The 19,622-nt window shown below is 32.2% G+C and overlaps 1 protein-coding gene across 1 annotated transcript in view; it reads left to right on the top strand.

Annotated features, from left to right (window-relative positions):
• The window catches only part of LOC149783787 (uncharacterized), a 138,841-nt gene that overhangs the window by 31,328 nt on the left and 87,891 nt on the right, over window positions 1–19,622 (top strand). The window contains exons 10-14 of the mRNA XM_089932912.1: window positions 3,687–4,037; window positions 11,285–11,443; window positions 13,552–13,691; window positions 17,283–17,490; window positions 19,310–19,426. Of these exons, the coding sequence (XP_089789038.1) occupies window positions 3,687–4,037; window positions 11,285–11,443; window positions 13,552–13,691; window positions 17,283–17,490; window positions 19,310–19,426 (975 nt within the window). The remainder of the gene's footprint in view (window positions 1–3,686; window positions 4,038–11,284; window positions 11,444–13,551; window positions 13,692–17,282; window positions 17,491–19,309; window positions 19,427–19,622) is intronic.

Here is a 19,622-nt window from a genome sequence, read left to right as displayed (position 1 = left end):
AACACATACATAGGACCATCAACACATACATAGGACCAACAATACATATATAGGAAGAGCAACACATATATAGGACCAACAATACATATATAGGACCAACAACACATATATAGGACCAAAAACACATATATAGGACCAGCAACTTGTACATAGGACCATGGAAGACACTTTCAGCGCAAAGCAGTCATCCATAGATGCAGTTTACAATTTTGTTTTTGAATAATCAGAATTCCCTGTGAATTTAATTTATTGATGAACCTACACAATCATGAAGCAAGACATAACTGCCATTTTTTTAACGGTGTTGACATCATCAAGAATTTGTTATAATTTCAGTTTATGTTTTTCAGCAATGCTTTGATAGTGGTCTTCAAATACAGGCCATGGCCTTCCATGCGGTTTCATGGATTTAAATTTCCACAATTATGCATAAATTATATTTACATTAATTAATTTAATTGATGGGCATGGGATTCCTGTCATTTTAGATTTTATTAGTTATGAATTTTTGTTTATGTGGTTTAATTTCAGGAAGCACAAAATTCATTACCAAAGAATAACGATACTTGTACTATATTTCAAAATAAGCTTGAACTTTATATATAGAAAATAAAGAAGTCTGTTTAGTGGGTGACTTCAGTTACAAGACTGTTTAGTGGGTGACTTCAATTACAAGTCTGTTTAGCGGGCGACTTCAGTTACAAGTCTGTTTAGTGGGTGACTTCAATTACAAGTCTGTTTAGTGGGTGACTTCAATTACAAGTCTGTTTAGTGGGCGACTTCAGTTACAAGTCTGTTTAGCAGGTGACTTCAGTTACAATTTGCCTTATGATATCAATCAAAACTGGATTAAAATCACAGTTTCCCTGAATTATCAACAAGTGGTTCATGTACCCACTAGGATAATAGAGGTGTCTGAAACACAAATTGATTACAACTATACTAATAATGCTGAGAATGTTATAGAAGTTGCAGTTCCCAAATATTCCATAAGTGATCATTATCCTATATGCTTTATGCAAAAGTTAAGTCAAAGAAGTAAAACTTACCATTACAAATATATTACGTATCAAATACTGAAAAGATTCAATTTACAAATATTCCTTAAAGAATTGAAATACATTCCTTGGTAAGTGATTTAATCTTTTGATGACCCATCAGATGCTCTTGACATCTGGTTAGATATGATTACCGACACCCTGAATACTCATGCTCCTATTAATTTCAAGAGAGGCAAGCATCACAATCAACCAAATTGATTTACAGGAACTCTGGGAAACCTTCACGATTTGTGAGGCAGATCTGCCAATAACCTGCCATTTACATGTATTAGTGTGATGAAAATGGTGATATTCAGTAAGAACCTCTTCAAATTGCAATGATTACTTTGTGAATATTAATGAAAAATTTGTAGATCTCAAAGCTCATAAAAGATTGTCCAGTGATGAATTAAATGAGCATATTTCTTCAAAACTTAGCTAAGAAGAGTGCTTCAAAATACCTAAAATAAGTTTTGAAGTCATTTGAAATGGATTAGACCAATTTGATGTCAGAACAGCTTCAGGTCTAGATAATATAAGTGCTAAAGATCCTAACACTATCCTCTCAATTGATTGTACCTTCACTTATGTATATCTTCAATCTAAGCATTTCCACAGATATTTTTCCAAACAGACTAAAACTGGCAAAAGTGACTCCAATACATAAGAAGGGAGATCATTCTGATAGGAATAACCTTAGACCTATATCACTTTTATCAGCACTTTCAAAGAGATTATAAAGACTTGTTTGTAGTGAATTTAGAAACTACCTGGAATCATTTAATTTACTACATTCAGAGCTAATCAGGCTTCTGTGAAGGACATTCATGCCAGGCTACACTAAATATAATGGTGGATGATTGGTTGATAGCAATAGATCAAGGTAACCTTGTAGGTACAGAGTTTCGTGACCTTACAAAGGCTTTTGACCATGTAAATCACAAAATCCTGCTGGAAAAGCTCAGCAATTGTCATGTTAACCATGAAAGCATAACTTTGTTTCAAACCTGTCATGAAGGCAGACAACAACAACTTTCTAATTTGAATAAACTTTGAGATAAGAAACTTATATTGTCAGGTCTTCCACAAGGATTAGTAATTGAACCATTACTCTTTCTGCTGTACATCAATGATTTACCATTATCACATTGAGCTATCCGCCTGTGACCAACATGTTCACAGATGATATGACATTATATAACATTTGATCAACAGGCCATGAGATTAGCACTGACTAAATAAAGGTTTGGTAAAAATAAATAACTGGTGTGAACACAGTGGGACTCCACTCCCTTGATAACATGTGTCCTGATAACTTGAGAACCTGCCTATAATGTGGCGTGAGGTATATATATGCAGCAAATCAAAAGCCATGATCATAGGTAGTCGTGCAAGAGTAAAAGCTGAGAACAATGACTTCAAAGTAATGATAAAAGGAATGTATGTACAACAGTCTGTACATGAAAAACTACTTGGCATCATGATAGACAATATCTTGTGCTGGAAAATGCAAGTTGATAAGGTCTTTAAAAAGTAATAGCTCACTGCTTTATCTCTTGAACGGAATAAAATCTTATCTCCCTCAAGAACAGATAAAGATATTCTACAATGCATATATCATGCCAGTACACTTAGAATATTTTTGTTCCATCTGGGGTAATGGTGGCACAGAAAATCAGAAAAGATTACTGAAATTTCATACAAGAGCAGCATCTTGATGCTGCTTTAGATATGCAATCAAAATACCTTTTTACAACTCTAAGTTGGCTTCCATTTCAGCAGAGAACACAGTTCTATTTTTTACAACATTGTTATCATGTACTCACTTATAATGTTTTATAAATGTTCGCTACTACTATTTGTATGAATCCTTTATGTACTCATCCTTGAAACCTTGTACATATTTTATTGTTGCACTAGTTCAGTTGTCTGGTTTTTAATAGCATTTGTTGTCTAAAGACACCTCATCTTGTAAAAATTGTTCATTATAGAAGGCCTCATGGAATTTTAGTCAGTTGACCGAATGAGCTTGTTCTTTAAATAAAGCCATTATTATTATTATTATTATTATATCATGATAAGGCTAGTGTGCCAGTTTTTAATGCCACCACACTATGATATGTCATGCACTATAATGTGACCAGAGTCTAGTTTTCTATTTCACACACTATGATATACCTGATGTACCAATTTTCCATGTGACACATTATGCGGCTGGTGTGCCAGCTTTCCTTTTGACACACCATGATATGGCTGTACCACTGTAAATTTACCACATCACACACCACATCATGTCTGGATTGCTAGCATCTCATGTGTCACACTTATAATGATACAGCTGATATGCCAGCTTTGCAGGTTTCTTTTAATTCTCTTTTTGAGTGTATAGTTTTATACTACACGAGTTCTTATTGACATTCCAGTTAATGTCGTTGGACAAATGATTTCAAATATCATGTGACATGCCATGATAGGGCTGCCATGCCACCTTTTAAAGTGACATTATCAGGACCCACATGTCTTTAAGAACTCGTTTCGTCTTGAAAATTTGCTTGACCCTTGAGAAAACTACTTGCCAGTGTAAAGTGAACAACCCTTAAATTTTAACTTAGCATTGTATTTTATTGTTTCTTTTACATATTTCAGAGAACAAAGGTTACATGACAACTTATGCTGAAGAAGGAGAATTATCAAAATTGATGTCACCAAGGTTTAAATCAAATTCACCTAGCAGTATAACCTTCACTTACCAGATCAGCAAATGGGCTTCAGGGAAATATATGTTCAGCATAGATGACAGCAAAAACAGAATAGCACTGTGGCAGGTGGATGCAGAGAAACATGAAGGAATATTTAGGGACTGTGTAGATCTGTGGCGCTTCAGTGGAGTCAAGGTTCAGCTGGTGTTCTCTGTGGAAATTGGTCAGCCGCTAAACACAAAGTCGACAGCTCAACGGATATTTGACATATCATATGACTTAAGTTCATGTCCTGGAGGTAAAGATACATTTTAACATTGTTCTTTATGAATAGAGTCATATATATATATACACCTGGGCGTTGATAAAAGTTGTTAGTTTTTTCTTTGTTTTGCCACACAACTAGGGGTGATGGTTGCAAAGAAACATTGTTCCTCAATATGTTTCTTATATGTTGGTTGTGAGGGTGGTAATAGGCATGATTTATTTTTCCTTGTCTCTGTGATATAGACTCAAACAACAATTTTCGTTTGCTTTGGTAGGGGTGTATTCAGGATGTAGAAGACATATATCCCCTAAAATAATAAAAATATTATGGTTGGGTAAATAGTGTCAGACAAACATAATTTACTTTAAAGTTTTGTAATCTCCACGTTGGATAACCCTAAAACTGGATCACATACCAGTCAATTATCTATCAGTTGGCTTTATTGGATTGTAGCTTATTTCCAAAGCAATCCTCTATGTTTTATATCATATTATGAATTTATAAGAACTGGAGTTTATTTAATTTGCTGTTACAAGTCATTAAGTTTCAGTACTGGACCACTTGCAATGGCATCAGTTTGTAAGTTCAGTTAGTAATATATAGAACTGACTTTTTCCTTCTTGGTTCCTGTTATTATAATTGCTTTGCTCTGCTTTTATTTTCTGTATGATTATGGTGTGTGTGTGTGTGTGTGTGTGTGTGATTTGGATGTCTGCAGTGTGGTACGTTTTAGTGATGTTGAGCACTGCAACATCATGCCACAATCATGTAGCAGCATGATCATGGTAACCTGTATAATAAATGCTGGAAGCCGCTATAGGCTTCAAGTAGGCAGACTGATGATTGATTCTACTATTTTGATGATCCTAATCCTTTAGTCATAATGGAAAGATGACATCCTCTTGGTTTAATTGAAAGATGTTATCCTCTTGGCTTAATTGAAAGATGACATCCTCTTGGCTTAATTGAAAGATGACATCCTCTTGGTGTATGTACATGATTGTGGCCATGGGAAGTCATTGGTTTATTCTTTTTGAGATATTGACAACTTGTTTCAGAAGGCAGCTATGCATTTTTAAAACAAATTTCTTGTTTGAGTTCTCAGCACTTAATGTTGCATTCTCTATATGTCAAACTGCTGTGTCAGACCTTGTCCATTAGTGATCCCACAATGACCAGGCAACATATAATGGTCATACTTTTGGTAATAGGTAAAGAAATAATAAAATACTAGCAAAGAACATTGAGTCCTTTGTTGTATGGTCTATTAGGTATACCTTCCAGTTTCCTGAAACAAAGACTTTCAACTTCAAGCCTTGACAGCTTGAGAGGTCTTTTAATTTGGATTAATGAAATGAATATCACTTAGAGCTTGATGTTGAAGCTGATGCAGAAATTGTACAAATCTGTCATTATTTAAAATCATTTTGGGTAATTTTCTGCAAGGTTCTATGAGAACAACTATTTTTATATTTCTTCTTTCATCCAATTGTCATTGATATAGTTATCAAGTAGTCAGTGTGTAACATTGTACCAATTGTACCCACATTGACATGCAGAAATATATGCTCAGTGACTCGCAAAAATAGCTAACTTTTACAAGCCTTAGAGTATTCATGTTTACTAGTGTTATCAGCTATAAATTATACTTCTAACTGAGACTGATTTGCTCCAATCGCTTTACCTTAACGTGTTCTAGGCTTGTAGATATTGAGTTTTATCTAATAAAGTATTTTATTTAGAAAGGTCTAATATATTTATTCTAGATGGAATTGAACTGGGCTTTATTAATAACCAGACTTTGGAATTACAGATAATTCTCCAACTCTGACTTGAATTAAAATTATGATGACTAATTAAGAGATCATAAAATTTTTAATAAATTATTTACTTTACTCCCTTGTTTTGAGCTCTTTGAAAATAGACATAAATGAATGTTTATGAAGTAGTTTATGACCCACATGCCACACATTTCTTACTATACCAGATCCAGTCTTCCTCATCAAGATGCTTATCATGTCTTTAAAAATAGCCAAATATCTTAGTGACAAAGGCTAATATAGTGTGTGCCCAGGTGGATTAGATGAATGCACTCACATTTGTCAAGCACCATCATAGCAATGACTGTCTGGAAGATGCTTCACTTACATAGTTAATATCATTCACATGCACAATAATAAAATAAATGACTTAGTATTATTCAAATGCTTTATAATAAACATTGATGCTTTATAATAAAACATTCACTGCAAGGACTGTGTGGAATCTGCCCCACTAACATATTTGGTATGTATATCTATATTATGTGTATTATTTACTTGATAACAGTTTGTAAGAGTTATTAAGGTAATGATATATTTTATACTAATATTCTTTATCATTGAGATTTCCACTTGAAAGAAGAGACCATTCTTGTGATCATAATCCATTCATTCATTCATTGATTCAAGGATGAGTTGTACTATCAACCAAGTAAACATCACATGACCTGACTTCAGGACATGAGTTCTTGAAAGGCCAAGCTGACCTAATTCCTGATTGGTTAATGTAAAGCACCTGACCTTGTTTACAAGTTCAAATCATTCTAAAATAAATATGCATTTTTCATTTGTATTCTGACTTAGTTATTTATAGAAGAGATGTCTATGTAAGAATTAAGTACTCCTTGTGTTAATATCAGGTTTGGAAGCCATTCAGTTGTATTAAATTGAAAAGATTCATTTATTTAAATTAGGCTGTAACAAAATGTAACAAGAAAAAAGTGAAGACAACAAGCTTTATAAAATTTAACAAATAGTTTTTTTCTCTAGAAAAACAAGGTAAAAATGAGAAAAAGAATTTATGGTTCTATGAATCAAATACAAAAATATCCAGGATTAATCCAAGATTTAAAGAAGTCCTATTAATAAAAGTCCCAATGAAACTGAGGTCAAATCCCAATGAAATCCAAACTGGAAGGCGATGACATATGCTGTGGTCAACATCGTACTGTTGTATCACAAACAATAATATTCCAGTGTTTTAATTCTGTGTAAATTGTGATAACTGTCCTTGTCCAAGAATTAATTTAGAGCACTAGTATTTCCAGGGAAAACAAACTTGTAATCCAAAAAAAATGTAATTAAACAAAATAATTAGCCTAAAACTGGTCACACTTTAACATCTCAAGTGTTAAGGCACTAATGACTATTCTTTCTCAAAACATCAATAATAAATCTAGCTACAGTGCAAAACATATGCCCGGATGTGGGTCCATCCTCTGGATAAACCTAATTGATACATGTTATTTGTCACGTACTCCAAGTATGGCCTCGATTCCACTCTATGATTGTGTGTGTGTGATTTGGATTTTTAAGGTAGCTTGAACAATTTTTCATTCATATCGCTATAATGTCTGCAGTGTGACAATTTATAGTGATGTCTAGCACTGGAGCATCATGCTGCAGACATGTAGCATGATGTTCAACAAAGTCACATTATCCTGACACCAGGTCAATCAGTCCTAACACTAACCTCTTAATGCTGAATGCCAAGCAAGGAAGCTGTTAGTACCACTTTTGTAAGTCTTTGGTATGACTCGGATGGGAATTGAACCCATGACCTCCCGCATCCAAGGCATACACTCTAACCAGTAGGCCACAGAGCGTTCTCCACTCTATGAATCTTACTCTGAGAAAGAATTAAAATAGAAAAAAGGTTGTTTAATACAACTCTTACTGGTTCCAAATCAAGTTCAGGAAGAGGTCAGCATTAGATACAAATTTTCTAAAAAAAAATTTTTATGCCAAAAATTAAAAAAAAAATCAGAAATGAACTGTATTCCAGTAAAAAAAGTTACAAAAGCATGTAATGGAATAAAAAAAATTAAAACTTACAAACAAACATTTAAATTAAATCAAATATACATAACAAATTCATTGGAAATACAAAGTGCTTTGATATTCTTGGAATTGGAGCAGAATTATAGTTTGGAATTTCTGTAAATTCTTTACAATACATTTTTAGAATATATTATCATAATTCATAACTATTATTGTACATCTGTAAATTAGTGAATATCATATAGAATACCACTGGAACACATTTTGATTGCTTGATACTTTTAGACTTGGTAGAGCATTTAAGACTATTTAGGATTATGATCTCCATACTGTAGTTACTTTTGATTTTTCAATTTTTATTTTATTACAATAAACTACATTTTCAATTTACTAAACCTGCTAGTTTTCATTCTATTTTTATTTTTTATTTTTTAGTTTTGAGACCATATAGTCATAACATAGTTAATAATATTCAAATGTGGTAATAATAAAACATTGACTGCAAAGATGTGCAGACTGTTTGGAACCTGCCCCACTTACATAATTACTGTGAGTAATCTTAGTAACATGTCCTCAGATAAGATTTTAAAATGCAGATCATAATTAATGCTGTCATGTCATATCATACATAATTTTATCACACAGTCGGTTTATGTTACATGTAGTATGTGTAGTTTAATATTTTTTGATATGTCAACTTGTTAACATATCACTTTATGTGAATCTTTATGGTACAAAATAAGCCTATGAAATTATTGCACAGTATTGATTCACAATGACCATGGGAATTTGTTCAATACGTATAGAATTAAGGCCACCTGTCCATGGATAAAGGGTTGAAGTGAAAACACCCAACAGCATGACAATCATGGTTTAAATGTTAACATATTAATGGAAAATAAACTTACTTCTTTTTAGGGAAGATTGTGGACAAATGACAGTCATAAACTATCTGGTCACAGTATTGTTCTAAATTGAATAATGCAGATATTCAGTCACCAGAACATTAAGTCTGCAATTACTATACTCAACATCATCTTTAGTATAGATTTCATACAATTTCTGCATCCAGTAATCATCGTGTCACAAGAATTTTCAACAACTGGAATTCTGCATTTTTTCTGCCATATACAGTATTACATCCATAATAGTGGACTCGACACATATTAGGTGGAAAGATTGCAAACATTCTTATTATTGAAATCGATGTATATGGTTCATCTAACCACCTTAACAAAGTGAACTATGTGATGTCACACAGGAATTTCCATCAAAGTTCCAGTGTTGAAAGGTATTGTCTTTGTCAAATGTTCTTTTCATTTTGGAGATACTACAGTGGAACCCCGCTATAACGCAATAATTGGGGTCCACAAAATTGGATTGCGTTAATGCGAGGTTTTGACAGAACAACTCATTGGCACATATACATGTATTCATATCTACAGTATATGATGAATAGGGTATCAACACCGTTTACTATTTGTGCTGCCGTGGCATTCAGTTCATCTATAATGCATGTAATTCCACAGAAAAATTACACACAGATTTACAATATTCAATATTTTTTCCCTAATCATTGTATCTGAATTCATGGTGCAAATAGCAGAGAATGATTTGTGTTTGTGAACTTGCTTTTCCATAACGGTTAAATATTTTTATAAAAAATAGGATATTAATAACGAGTTCATAAACAAACACCATACCCATGTAAAACCCGAGAACTAAGTGCAGTAGGCCTGCATTGGTCACGAGTCACATTTTAAAGAAAAATGTAAAGCTGAACGCATGTACAATTTCATACCCTTTCAATTTCCAGTTAATAAAGCAGGCATTATTTACTGGTCAACTGATTGCGTCTAATAACACTGCCAAGCCCAGCAAACATGTTGGCGGCTTTCATTTTTTGATGTTTATTAAATTGTGAGAATCTTTTATCAACCACCGCATTGTCTGCTGATTGGTTGTGTATGCAGTTAAAGAAACACATGTCGGCTATTGTTTGAGCAGCGATGGTATACAGAATTAATTGGAAACAATCACAAAGACAACTTACTCATGGATCAGTAACAAGTAACATTTCCGATAATGTTTATTTTGGCATTAGACTTCAGGAACCTGGTGAAATTGTTACATTTCAGAAGCCAAGCCATGATTGTATTATATTCAAATTCATAAGCGAATTCTTCCACAAAATGATAATAAACGTTTTACACACTATTTCTCTTACTTTAAAAAAAGTATTTTTCCAGGTACGAGAAAAATACACGTACATGTATTTAAAATTTCAGGAACCACACCACAACCATATTATATATCGTATTGTATTCAGTTTCATACATGATCTCTTCCCCAAAATGATAAATCATTTTTTTGTGCAAAGTGCAGAGAACGAATTGCGTTTGTGAACTTGCTTTTCCATAATGGTAAAATATTTTTGTACAAAAATAGGAAGTTAATAATGAGTTCATAAGCCAAACCCATGCACATGTAAAACCTGAGAACTAAGTGTAGTAGGCCTGCAAACTTCACGAGTTACTTTTATATATTTTTTTTAAAGCTTAACGCATGTACAATTTCATACCCTTTCAATTTCCAGCTAATAAAGCGGACATTATTTACTGGTCAACTGATTGCGTCTAATAACACCACCAAGCCCAGCAAACATGCTGGCAACGTTTTTTTTACTGGATCAGTATAAGTAACATTTCCGATAATGTTTATTTTTGGCATAACACTTTAAGAACCTGGTGATATTGTTAAATTTCAGAAGCTATGCCACGATCATATTATATTAAAATTTATACACAAACTCTTCCCCCAAAATGATAATAAACGTTTTACACCCTATTTCAGGAACCATGCCACGATCATATTAAATTGGAATCCATACACGATCTCCTCTCCATAATGATATTAATTTATTTATACACTATTTCATGTACTTTGGAAAAAAAATATTTTTTTTCATGTGCGAATATACAAAATTTCAGGAGCCATGCCATGACCGCGTTATATCCGAATTTGCGTTAAATTGGGGCACATTATAGCAGGGTTCCACTGTATCTGAATTATGTATAATTTGTAAACAAAGAACTTACTTTTATATGTTACTGGTTGTAGAACAAACATTATTATGTCAACTAGCTTCTGGGACTGTCCTTCATGCGCAACAATTGAAAGGTGCATCATCTTATCTAGAATAAAAGAAATCATTTCTTCTTTCTCTCTAACATATTTCCATTTTAAAAAAACCTGATAAACATAATCTCAATAAGGTAATGATTTAATATTAAATTTATGAAACTCATTGAATAATTGCATTACTAAAGCATTACCTATTTTTGAAACCAAATATATATATATATATATATATATATATATATATATATATATATATATATATATATATATATATATAAAAGCATAATGTCTCATTGCTTCTTTGGTTCTAAACAGTATTTCCAGCTGTTGCCTGTACCTTTGAGAGTATCACTGCCTGCCCATTTGTGACCACATGTAACAAAGAAGACAGCTACAGATTTCAAATCAGAAGTGGTCCAAGCCTCTCATATTTCACTGGACCAAAGGCAGATTATACAACTCAGAATTACACAGGTACCTGATTTTATTTAGCTAGTTTTTAGGGACTATTGGGGGACATCCATATTTTATGAACTCATTTGTTTTGTTTTTTTTATAAATTTTATTAAATTATTTTACTTTCATAATACGACAATTAATTAGGGAAGTTTGAAACTCAGATCATATGCTAGGTACTCTCTAGCCGAAAACAGTTTTGCACGCATGAGGACATTTTATCTGGGAGAGTTATGAATGCTTGACAGATGTTTTATTATCTAATGCTTAAGGTAGTGGAGAATGCTATTTTGTAAACTGTAAACAGTAATTCTGTATCCAAAGACTAACCCACAAAAATGCATTAACCTACCCCAGAATCAGGTCAGATACAGAAATATTGTCTAGTATTGTAGGGGTGGGGTGAAGTGTAAACAAGCAGGTAAGGGGACTGGGAGACTGATCAGGGACCAGAGATTCAAGTCCTTGCAGCTTATGCATTATAAGTACTTCCAGTACACCATTTTAAGCATCTGATTGTAATGAAAACTTGCTTTAGGAAACTTTCTGATTGTAGCACAGTCATTTTGGGGAGTGACACACCCCTGTTCTGATTTGCCTCTATATTGCTAGAGATGAAAAATATGTGTTTGAGCAAAATCTCTCGTGATAATGTTTAGTTGCTTCATAAAACATAAAATGTATATTGGCGCATTAATTTTAATAACCATGGGTTCAATATGGACATTCTACTTTTGAACAAAAAAGAGGAAAAGATATCATGTTATATATAAAGATACCATGTTATATATAAAGATACCATGTTATATATAAAGATATCATGTTATATATAAAGATACCATGTTATATATAAAGATACCATGTTATATATAAAGATATTATGTTATATATAAAGATATCATGTTATATATAAAGATACCATGTTACATATAAAGATACCATGTTATATATAAAGATATCATGTTAGATATAAAGATACCATGTTATATATAAAGATACCATGTTATATATAAAGATATCATGTTATATATAAAGGTACCATGTTATATATAAAGATATGTTATATATAAAGATACCATGTTATATATAAAGATATCATGTTATATATAAAGATATCATGTTATATATAAAGATACCATGTTATATATAAAGATATCATGTTATATATAAAGATACCATGTTACATATAAAGATACCATGTTACATATAAAGATACCATGTTATATGTAAAGATATCATGTTATATATAAAGATATCATGTTATATATAAAGATACCATGTTATATATAAAGATACCATGTTATATATAAAGATATCATGTTATATATAAAGATACCATGTTATATATAAAGATACCATGTTATATATAAAGATATCGTGTTATATATAAAGATATCATGTTATGTATAAAGATACCGTGTTATATATAAAGATATCATGTTATATATAAAGATACCATGTTATATATAAAGATATCATGTTATATATAAAGATATCATGTTATATATAAAGACACATTTTAATTAACCAGTTAATGTTCTTTATATAAATATTGGTTTGAAAAATAATATTGAAGCTGGGCTTCAAAGGTGCTGACCAATGCCCCCTCCCCCTTGTCCATATCTAAACATTGAGTGGACAATCAGAATTCTATAATGCATGTATTATATTAAGGCCAATTGTTTCTGTATCTGGAGTTATTGTGTTGAGATGATGAAAGGACGATGCTATTTATCTTTTAGAAGTAAGATTGCATGTAGTCAGAAAAATTAAATTTGCATATGTTATGATTATCTTTGTCACATTCATATATAAGTTTCTAGCGATGATTGATACTTGTTGGTCTAAAATCAATTCAATTTGTGAATAATTTGCTCAAAACAAAATAAGCAATATGACACCTTTTCTGGTTCCTGAACTTTCCCACAGTAAAACAAAATTAAATCCTGTAATTATATAATTGTTTGCTGTTTCAAACTTATCATAAATGACCATGAATGCACTCTATGTAGAGACTGACATAGATTTGTAAGCAAAAAAAATCCAAGAAGAAATCCAAATATCATTCTTTATTTGTACATTGATGTACTTTAAGTCATCATCATTTCAAGTGCCTTTATTTGTAGGACACTACATGATAGCTGATGCAAGCTTCGGAGAGGGGGGAGATTCTGCAGAGTTTAAGATATCAGTCAGTGTTCAACCAGATCGGTATTACCTGTGGTATCAATACTATATGTCAGGGCCAAACGTTGGTAATTTACAGGTAGGTAGATACAAATTTACATTGATATTTGTAACATGGGTAATGTTATTGCAGTGAAAACTCTTTTTTTTATCTGGCCTATTATTATTTCATGAGACAGAATCAACATCATGTTTGTCCTACTTAAATATCTGAACCTTGTTGTGAAGATGTCTTGTAATAAAATTTACATAACATTTCATTGCTATACAATTTGACCACAATAAGGGCCTTATGTTGAGTGAGTGTTGTATCTTTTATTTGTCACATATACGGTACACATTACATATTATTATGACTCTGTGGTCTTAAACTAAATAACAGAAAAGAGCGTAACCAACAGGTTTTTGTAAAATTCAGCATATAATTTATTTCCCTAGATGACAAAGTGAAACTTTAAAAAGAAGTTACATCATTGTGAAATAAATCCCAAATAGCCCAAAAAGTTGTATCTGATTCACCAGTCCCAAAGAATGAAGTCCTAATTAAATTCCAGTCATGTTACAAAAGAAATCTAATGCTAAGTTAATTGAATTCACTACAAATCCCACTTCATGTCTCTGTGCAGGAATACTATTTATGAGCACTTTCTATTTCCAGTGAATAAATAATTTGAATAAATAAATTCCAGCACAAATCAGATACTGAAAACAAACAAATAAGACTAATTTCTGCTTCAGAAACAAGATCAGTGTCTTTTGTCAGAAATACAGTGAACTTGGTTTTGGACAAGGTCAGGTACAAAATACAATTATCCATAGAATATAATCGATTAAAAAACTAACAAACTATGCAAATAAAATATACATAGCACTATAGTGTGTGCAGTTTAATGTTTTTGATACATCAGCTTTTGAACATATCTCTTAATGTGAATCTAATTGTCGATGAAATTCTTGTGAAGTATTCTCTCTAGTGATTAGCTGTGACAATGGGAATTTTCCTTCTTCTGCCTTCTAGAACTTTTCTTGACTGTTACTAGTGACAATGTGGTGGCCATTTTTCAAGTTTTTTGCCCAAGGAATTTTGGGGAAAATGCTACATCTGTTGGAATAAATTGAATTTATTCCAATGACTCACTGCAGATAAAATTAAGGGTATTGGTCATTGAATAGAAGGCGAGATGGGAAGTTCCAGACCTGTAACATGTACCCCACACCTTGAATGTTAACCTATAGAAGCAAATACACTCACCTCTGTTTCAAAAAGAATGTTAACAAATGCTTGTCTCGCAACTGACAGAAAGTTATCTAGCTACAGCATTCTTCTTTATCTCCAACTTAGGTAAGGCTGTCTTTTAATAAAGTTATACATATAATTTCAGCACCATGTTATAAAATGGGATCCGTGGGGATCTGTGGGGGTCCTCATAATGACTGCATGCTGTATTTTCTGTATCATGGCACTGAAAATATTATATACATCATTGAAATTTGGCCATATGACATAACATGATATTGCCTAGATGGCAATGAAAACTGTATTGCTACTGCAACAATATCACCTCTGGAAGAAATTTCTTTACCCATTAGGATATGCATTTGTCCATACATATATATGCCTTCCATATTTTATTTATTTTTCATTTTTCCCTCATTCTCTACAGTATGAACAGATAAAAATTAACATGCCTTTAATCACATAATTAACATTTTTTTGAATGTCTAAGTTTGGCTTGATTGTTTTTAGGTACAGCAAAAAGAGTTCAGTATTTGATGAATGTTTTTTCATACAACTATTTTTGTAATTGCTTATATATTTGTAATAAACTTTTACATATATAATAATTGGTTTTATAATTGAATATTATATATAATTATATATATATATTGTAACCAGAATCCCTCCAGTATAAAGCAAAATAATACTGAAAATCTGTTCTGTACATTTTTCCAATCAGATTAAAGTAATGCATATCGATAAAGTCATGTTGACAATAGATTAAGTGTATAATCTCAATATTTTTAACTTTTGTACCTTACAGTGCCAGTATAAATTCTTTTTCTTTCTAGAGCCCACATTATATCCCACTTTTATTCCTCAAGTACATCTCTATAGGAAATTAGCAATGTTTACTAATTGACATATTTTTAAAACTATATTTGGGGCAACTGCTTTTTGGTATATATTTTCAGTCTGTTTTGTTTAACAATATATATTTTTTTAGTATATACAGTACTATGAAATGTCATATGATTATTCATGTATGTTTCCTAAGCAGTGAAACCTTTGTACTCGCAAACTAAAGTGTCATACTTTTTAATTTAATTAAAGTAAAATGAATGCTTAGCAAACTCAAAGATCAGACCAAATGCCTCCTAATTACAGGAAGTGTACATGCACTTAGACATAAAGTGTAATCTTATTTGATAGAAATGGAGATGTTATTTTGCTTGCAGAGAAAACAACACAGCATTGCTTTTTCTCAAAAGTATAAAAAATTCAAATCCAGGAGGTAGTTTACCTAGATGAGAAAACCTTTTAATGATTGAATTATTTCAAGCAAACGAAGTTAAGGATGATACTAGATTACATCATATGCTTTTGATGTTACCATGGAGTTTAAGTGTGTGTGTGTGTGTATGTGTTTGATTTGGATTTTTAACATACCTTTAAAAAAATGTCAGTCATATCGATACAATGTCTGCAGTGTAGCAGTTTATTGTGATGTCTAGCACTATGGCATCATACTGCAGACATGTAACATCATGTCCCACCCAGTCACATTATCCTGACACCAGGTCAACCAGTCCAAACAATAATATCTTAAGGCTGAGAGTATAGCAAGGCAGCTCTTAGTACCATTTTTATAAGTCTCTGGTATGACTCGATCAGGGTTTGAACCTGTGACCTCCCGCATATGAGGCAGATGCTCTAACCACTTGTCTACCACTGAGCAGTCATGGAGTGTGAGACTTCTGGTAATTTTATATTTAAGAAGATGAGTTCTGCAGTTGTACAAAGATCTTTCTTTCAAATGGACTTGTCATGCTCTATATTTCTAAAATGTTTCATACTCTGAATTACTAAAACTTGACGTATTTCTATAACATGTCATGCCATGTATGTCTATAACATGTCATGCCATGTATTTCTATAATGTTTCTTACCATGTATTTCTATAATTTTTCACACCCTCTATTTTTATAATTTTGTATGCCCTGTATTTATATAACTTTTAATGACCAGTATTTCCATAACTTGTCATGCCCTGTATTTATATTTATATAACTTCAACCGTACTTTTAGCCAATCAGATCTCTGGATTCTAGGCTTAAATTTCAGTCAGATAAGTTACTGGATTCTGGGCTTAAATTTTTGTCTAGACTTAAGTTCAGGTGAAAAAATTTAGACCTGAATTTCTGTAAAAGTTTACAATGTTGCAAACCTTTGAGAAAATTCAGACATTAAAATCAAAATGTCAGAGATGACTGTTTAGAGCTAAGGTGCACACAGCTTGTATATGTTCCTATAAGCACCATACTTGAAGCATCATTTATACCAAATAACCATTATTTGATTCAAATTCCATCATATAATTATGATGTCATTGCTTAATGTGAAAAAACAATATCAGTTATAAATGAAACAAATGTTTATTCATTTTTCTAGGTACATATCACTGACAAAGATAGAGCAGTCTCTGTTCTTGTCGATGAGCGTTACGGTGATCAAGGAAAATCCTGGTACCCAGCATGTTCAATTCTTCCAAGTACCAATCTAAGTATGTATGATATTGTCTTCACAGCAACTCGAGGAAATGGCACACAAGGAGACATTGCTGTTGATGACATTGAGCTTAACCACAATCCTTGTCCTTGTAAGTGCAGTTAAACTTCTTGTATTATCTCTAATGTTTTACATTTCTTTAATTAATTACCAATTATTTAATTAAATCTTTTACTTGTATGAATAATGTAAGCCAAAATATCAATTCTGACCTTAAAAACTTGAAATATGCAAATCTTTATTGCAAATATGCAAATCTTTATTCTCTTTATGAAAATTAAGAAGACATGTATATATCTGATTTTCAGTGGAGAAATAAATGTATGAAAAATGATTGGGTATAAAAATAACCTATCGTGGTACTTACTATGGCAGTCACTTGTATATTAATGCCATTTATAAATAAAGGTTATCATACTGATTGGAAGTGGCCATGATGGCAGTCAACTGTAAAATCTTGATATTACATCTATTCCTAAACGGAAAGTCATTGACATGGGCTTTGACCAGAAAACTAATTATGATGTCTCATTGGTCCTGAATGAATGAAAATGATGCAGATCTTTCTTTAGGTATGAGTCCCAAGTGGAACACATTGTAATTTGAATAAATGTTCATATCGACATGGCATTTTCACCAAAAGTCTTGTAACAATGTCCTGTTTGTCTTACATGAAAATAGTACTTACCCTAAATTCACTATGGTTGCCACAATAGCTAATTGAACATCTTATTGCTCATGAATATCAGGTATGGTTTCAACACTCAGCATTTTCAAAGGAGATAAAGTCTTATCTTAAATTCATGGCACTGTTTCAGCCACTTCAAATGATCTTTTTCATTTTGGCACTTTTTTGGGGGGAGGGGCAACTGTGTTTTATGAATACAAGATTTTAGGCATGTTTCGACCTTGATAACAAATCCTTTCAAAGCAAAATATAATATTTATTTAAAGTCACACAAAATCAGTGTTTCTTGCAAATCATCATGTACAGTGGAAAGTTACCTAATGGATTGTAATGTTTATTTTAGCTTGACATGGGCAGCAAACAGTGGGAATTGTGAATACCTGTTGTAGATTTGCCTCTAACTTGAGAACATAAGCCAAATTAGAGCCTTATTTCAGTATTGAACCTTGGTTGAGCTGCTGTAAAGAGGAAATGTTTTCTTCCTCTGTCTCCGAATGAAGTATATCAATATTTACTAAATTTTTGGGGCAAAGCTGTTTGGCAGATTGAAATCAACAAAATGGTGAAACTCTATATTTTATCTTGACAATATGTTTTTAATTAATTATATGCTAAGATACAAGTCTTGTGTAATACTCTCATCAGGATACATGTATGATACATGTAGTCAAAGATTAGTGATATTCCAGGATACATGTATGATACATATAGTATAAAATTAGTGATATTCCAGGATACACATCTGATACTGTAACATATAGTCAAAGATTATTGATATTCCAGGATACATGTATAATACATGTTGCCAAATATTATTGATATTCCAGGATATATGTGACACATAAAACACACACACACACATATATATATGTCTCCTAGAATGTCAGTAGTATAGAGAGAGAGAGAGAGAAAGAGAGAGAGATATACCCTATTGACATTCCAGATGACAATTTTGTGTGATACAGATAGCCAAAAATTATAATATTCAAGATACAGCTGTGAGATATATATCCAAATACTTTTGATATTAAAGGATATATGTGTGATGTGGCTAAAAATTATATTCCTGGATGCAGGTGTGATACATAGAGCAAAAACCAGTTGCTGTTCCAGAAATAACAGGTGTGTTAATTCCATAGAGTGGAAATGTAGTGTTATCCACATCTCTAAATCCTTTTTGCAGGAGTCATAATTTTATTTTTGTTTCTATTATTTTCATAAGATTCTGTAGCCTGTGACTTTGAGAGGCCAAACTATTGTGACTATATCATCAGCCAAACAGCATACCACTGGCAAGGAGACTACCTGCAGCAACAAACTGGAACTCTACTAGCCTCTGGTAGGCATAATTAATAAAATAGCAAGTCATCATTTAAATTTATGAATCCCCGAGTTCCGCCTACCTACCATCAATGTCTGACAGTCAGTGATTGATTATTCAACATTACATTAAAGCACTGCCAACTTTCAAGCCATGTTATTTGATTTATTATGAATAAGAACATGGGAGGTGCAAAATAAAGCTAGTCAGACTA

The sequence above is a fragment of the Sinohyriopsis cumingii genome, chromosome 14 (genome assembly GCF_028554795.1).
Source record: "Sinohyriopsis cumingii isolate HCF-2022 chromosome 14, ASM2855479v2, whole genome shotgun sequence".
In the NCBI taxonomy this organism is placed as follows: domain Eukaryota; kingdom Metazoa; phylum Mollusca; class Bivalvia; order Unionida; family Unionidae; genus Sinohyriopsis; species Sinohyriopsis cumingii.
Note: the sequence above shows the minus strand (reverse complement) of the source record. Positions and strands in the feature narration are given on the sequence as shown.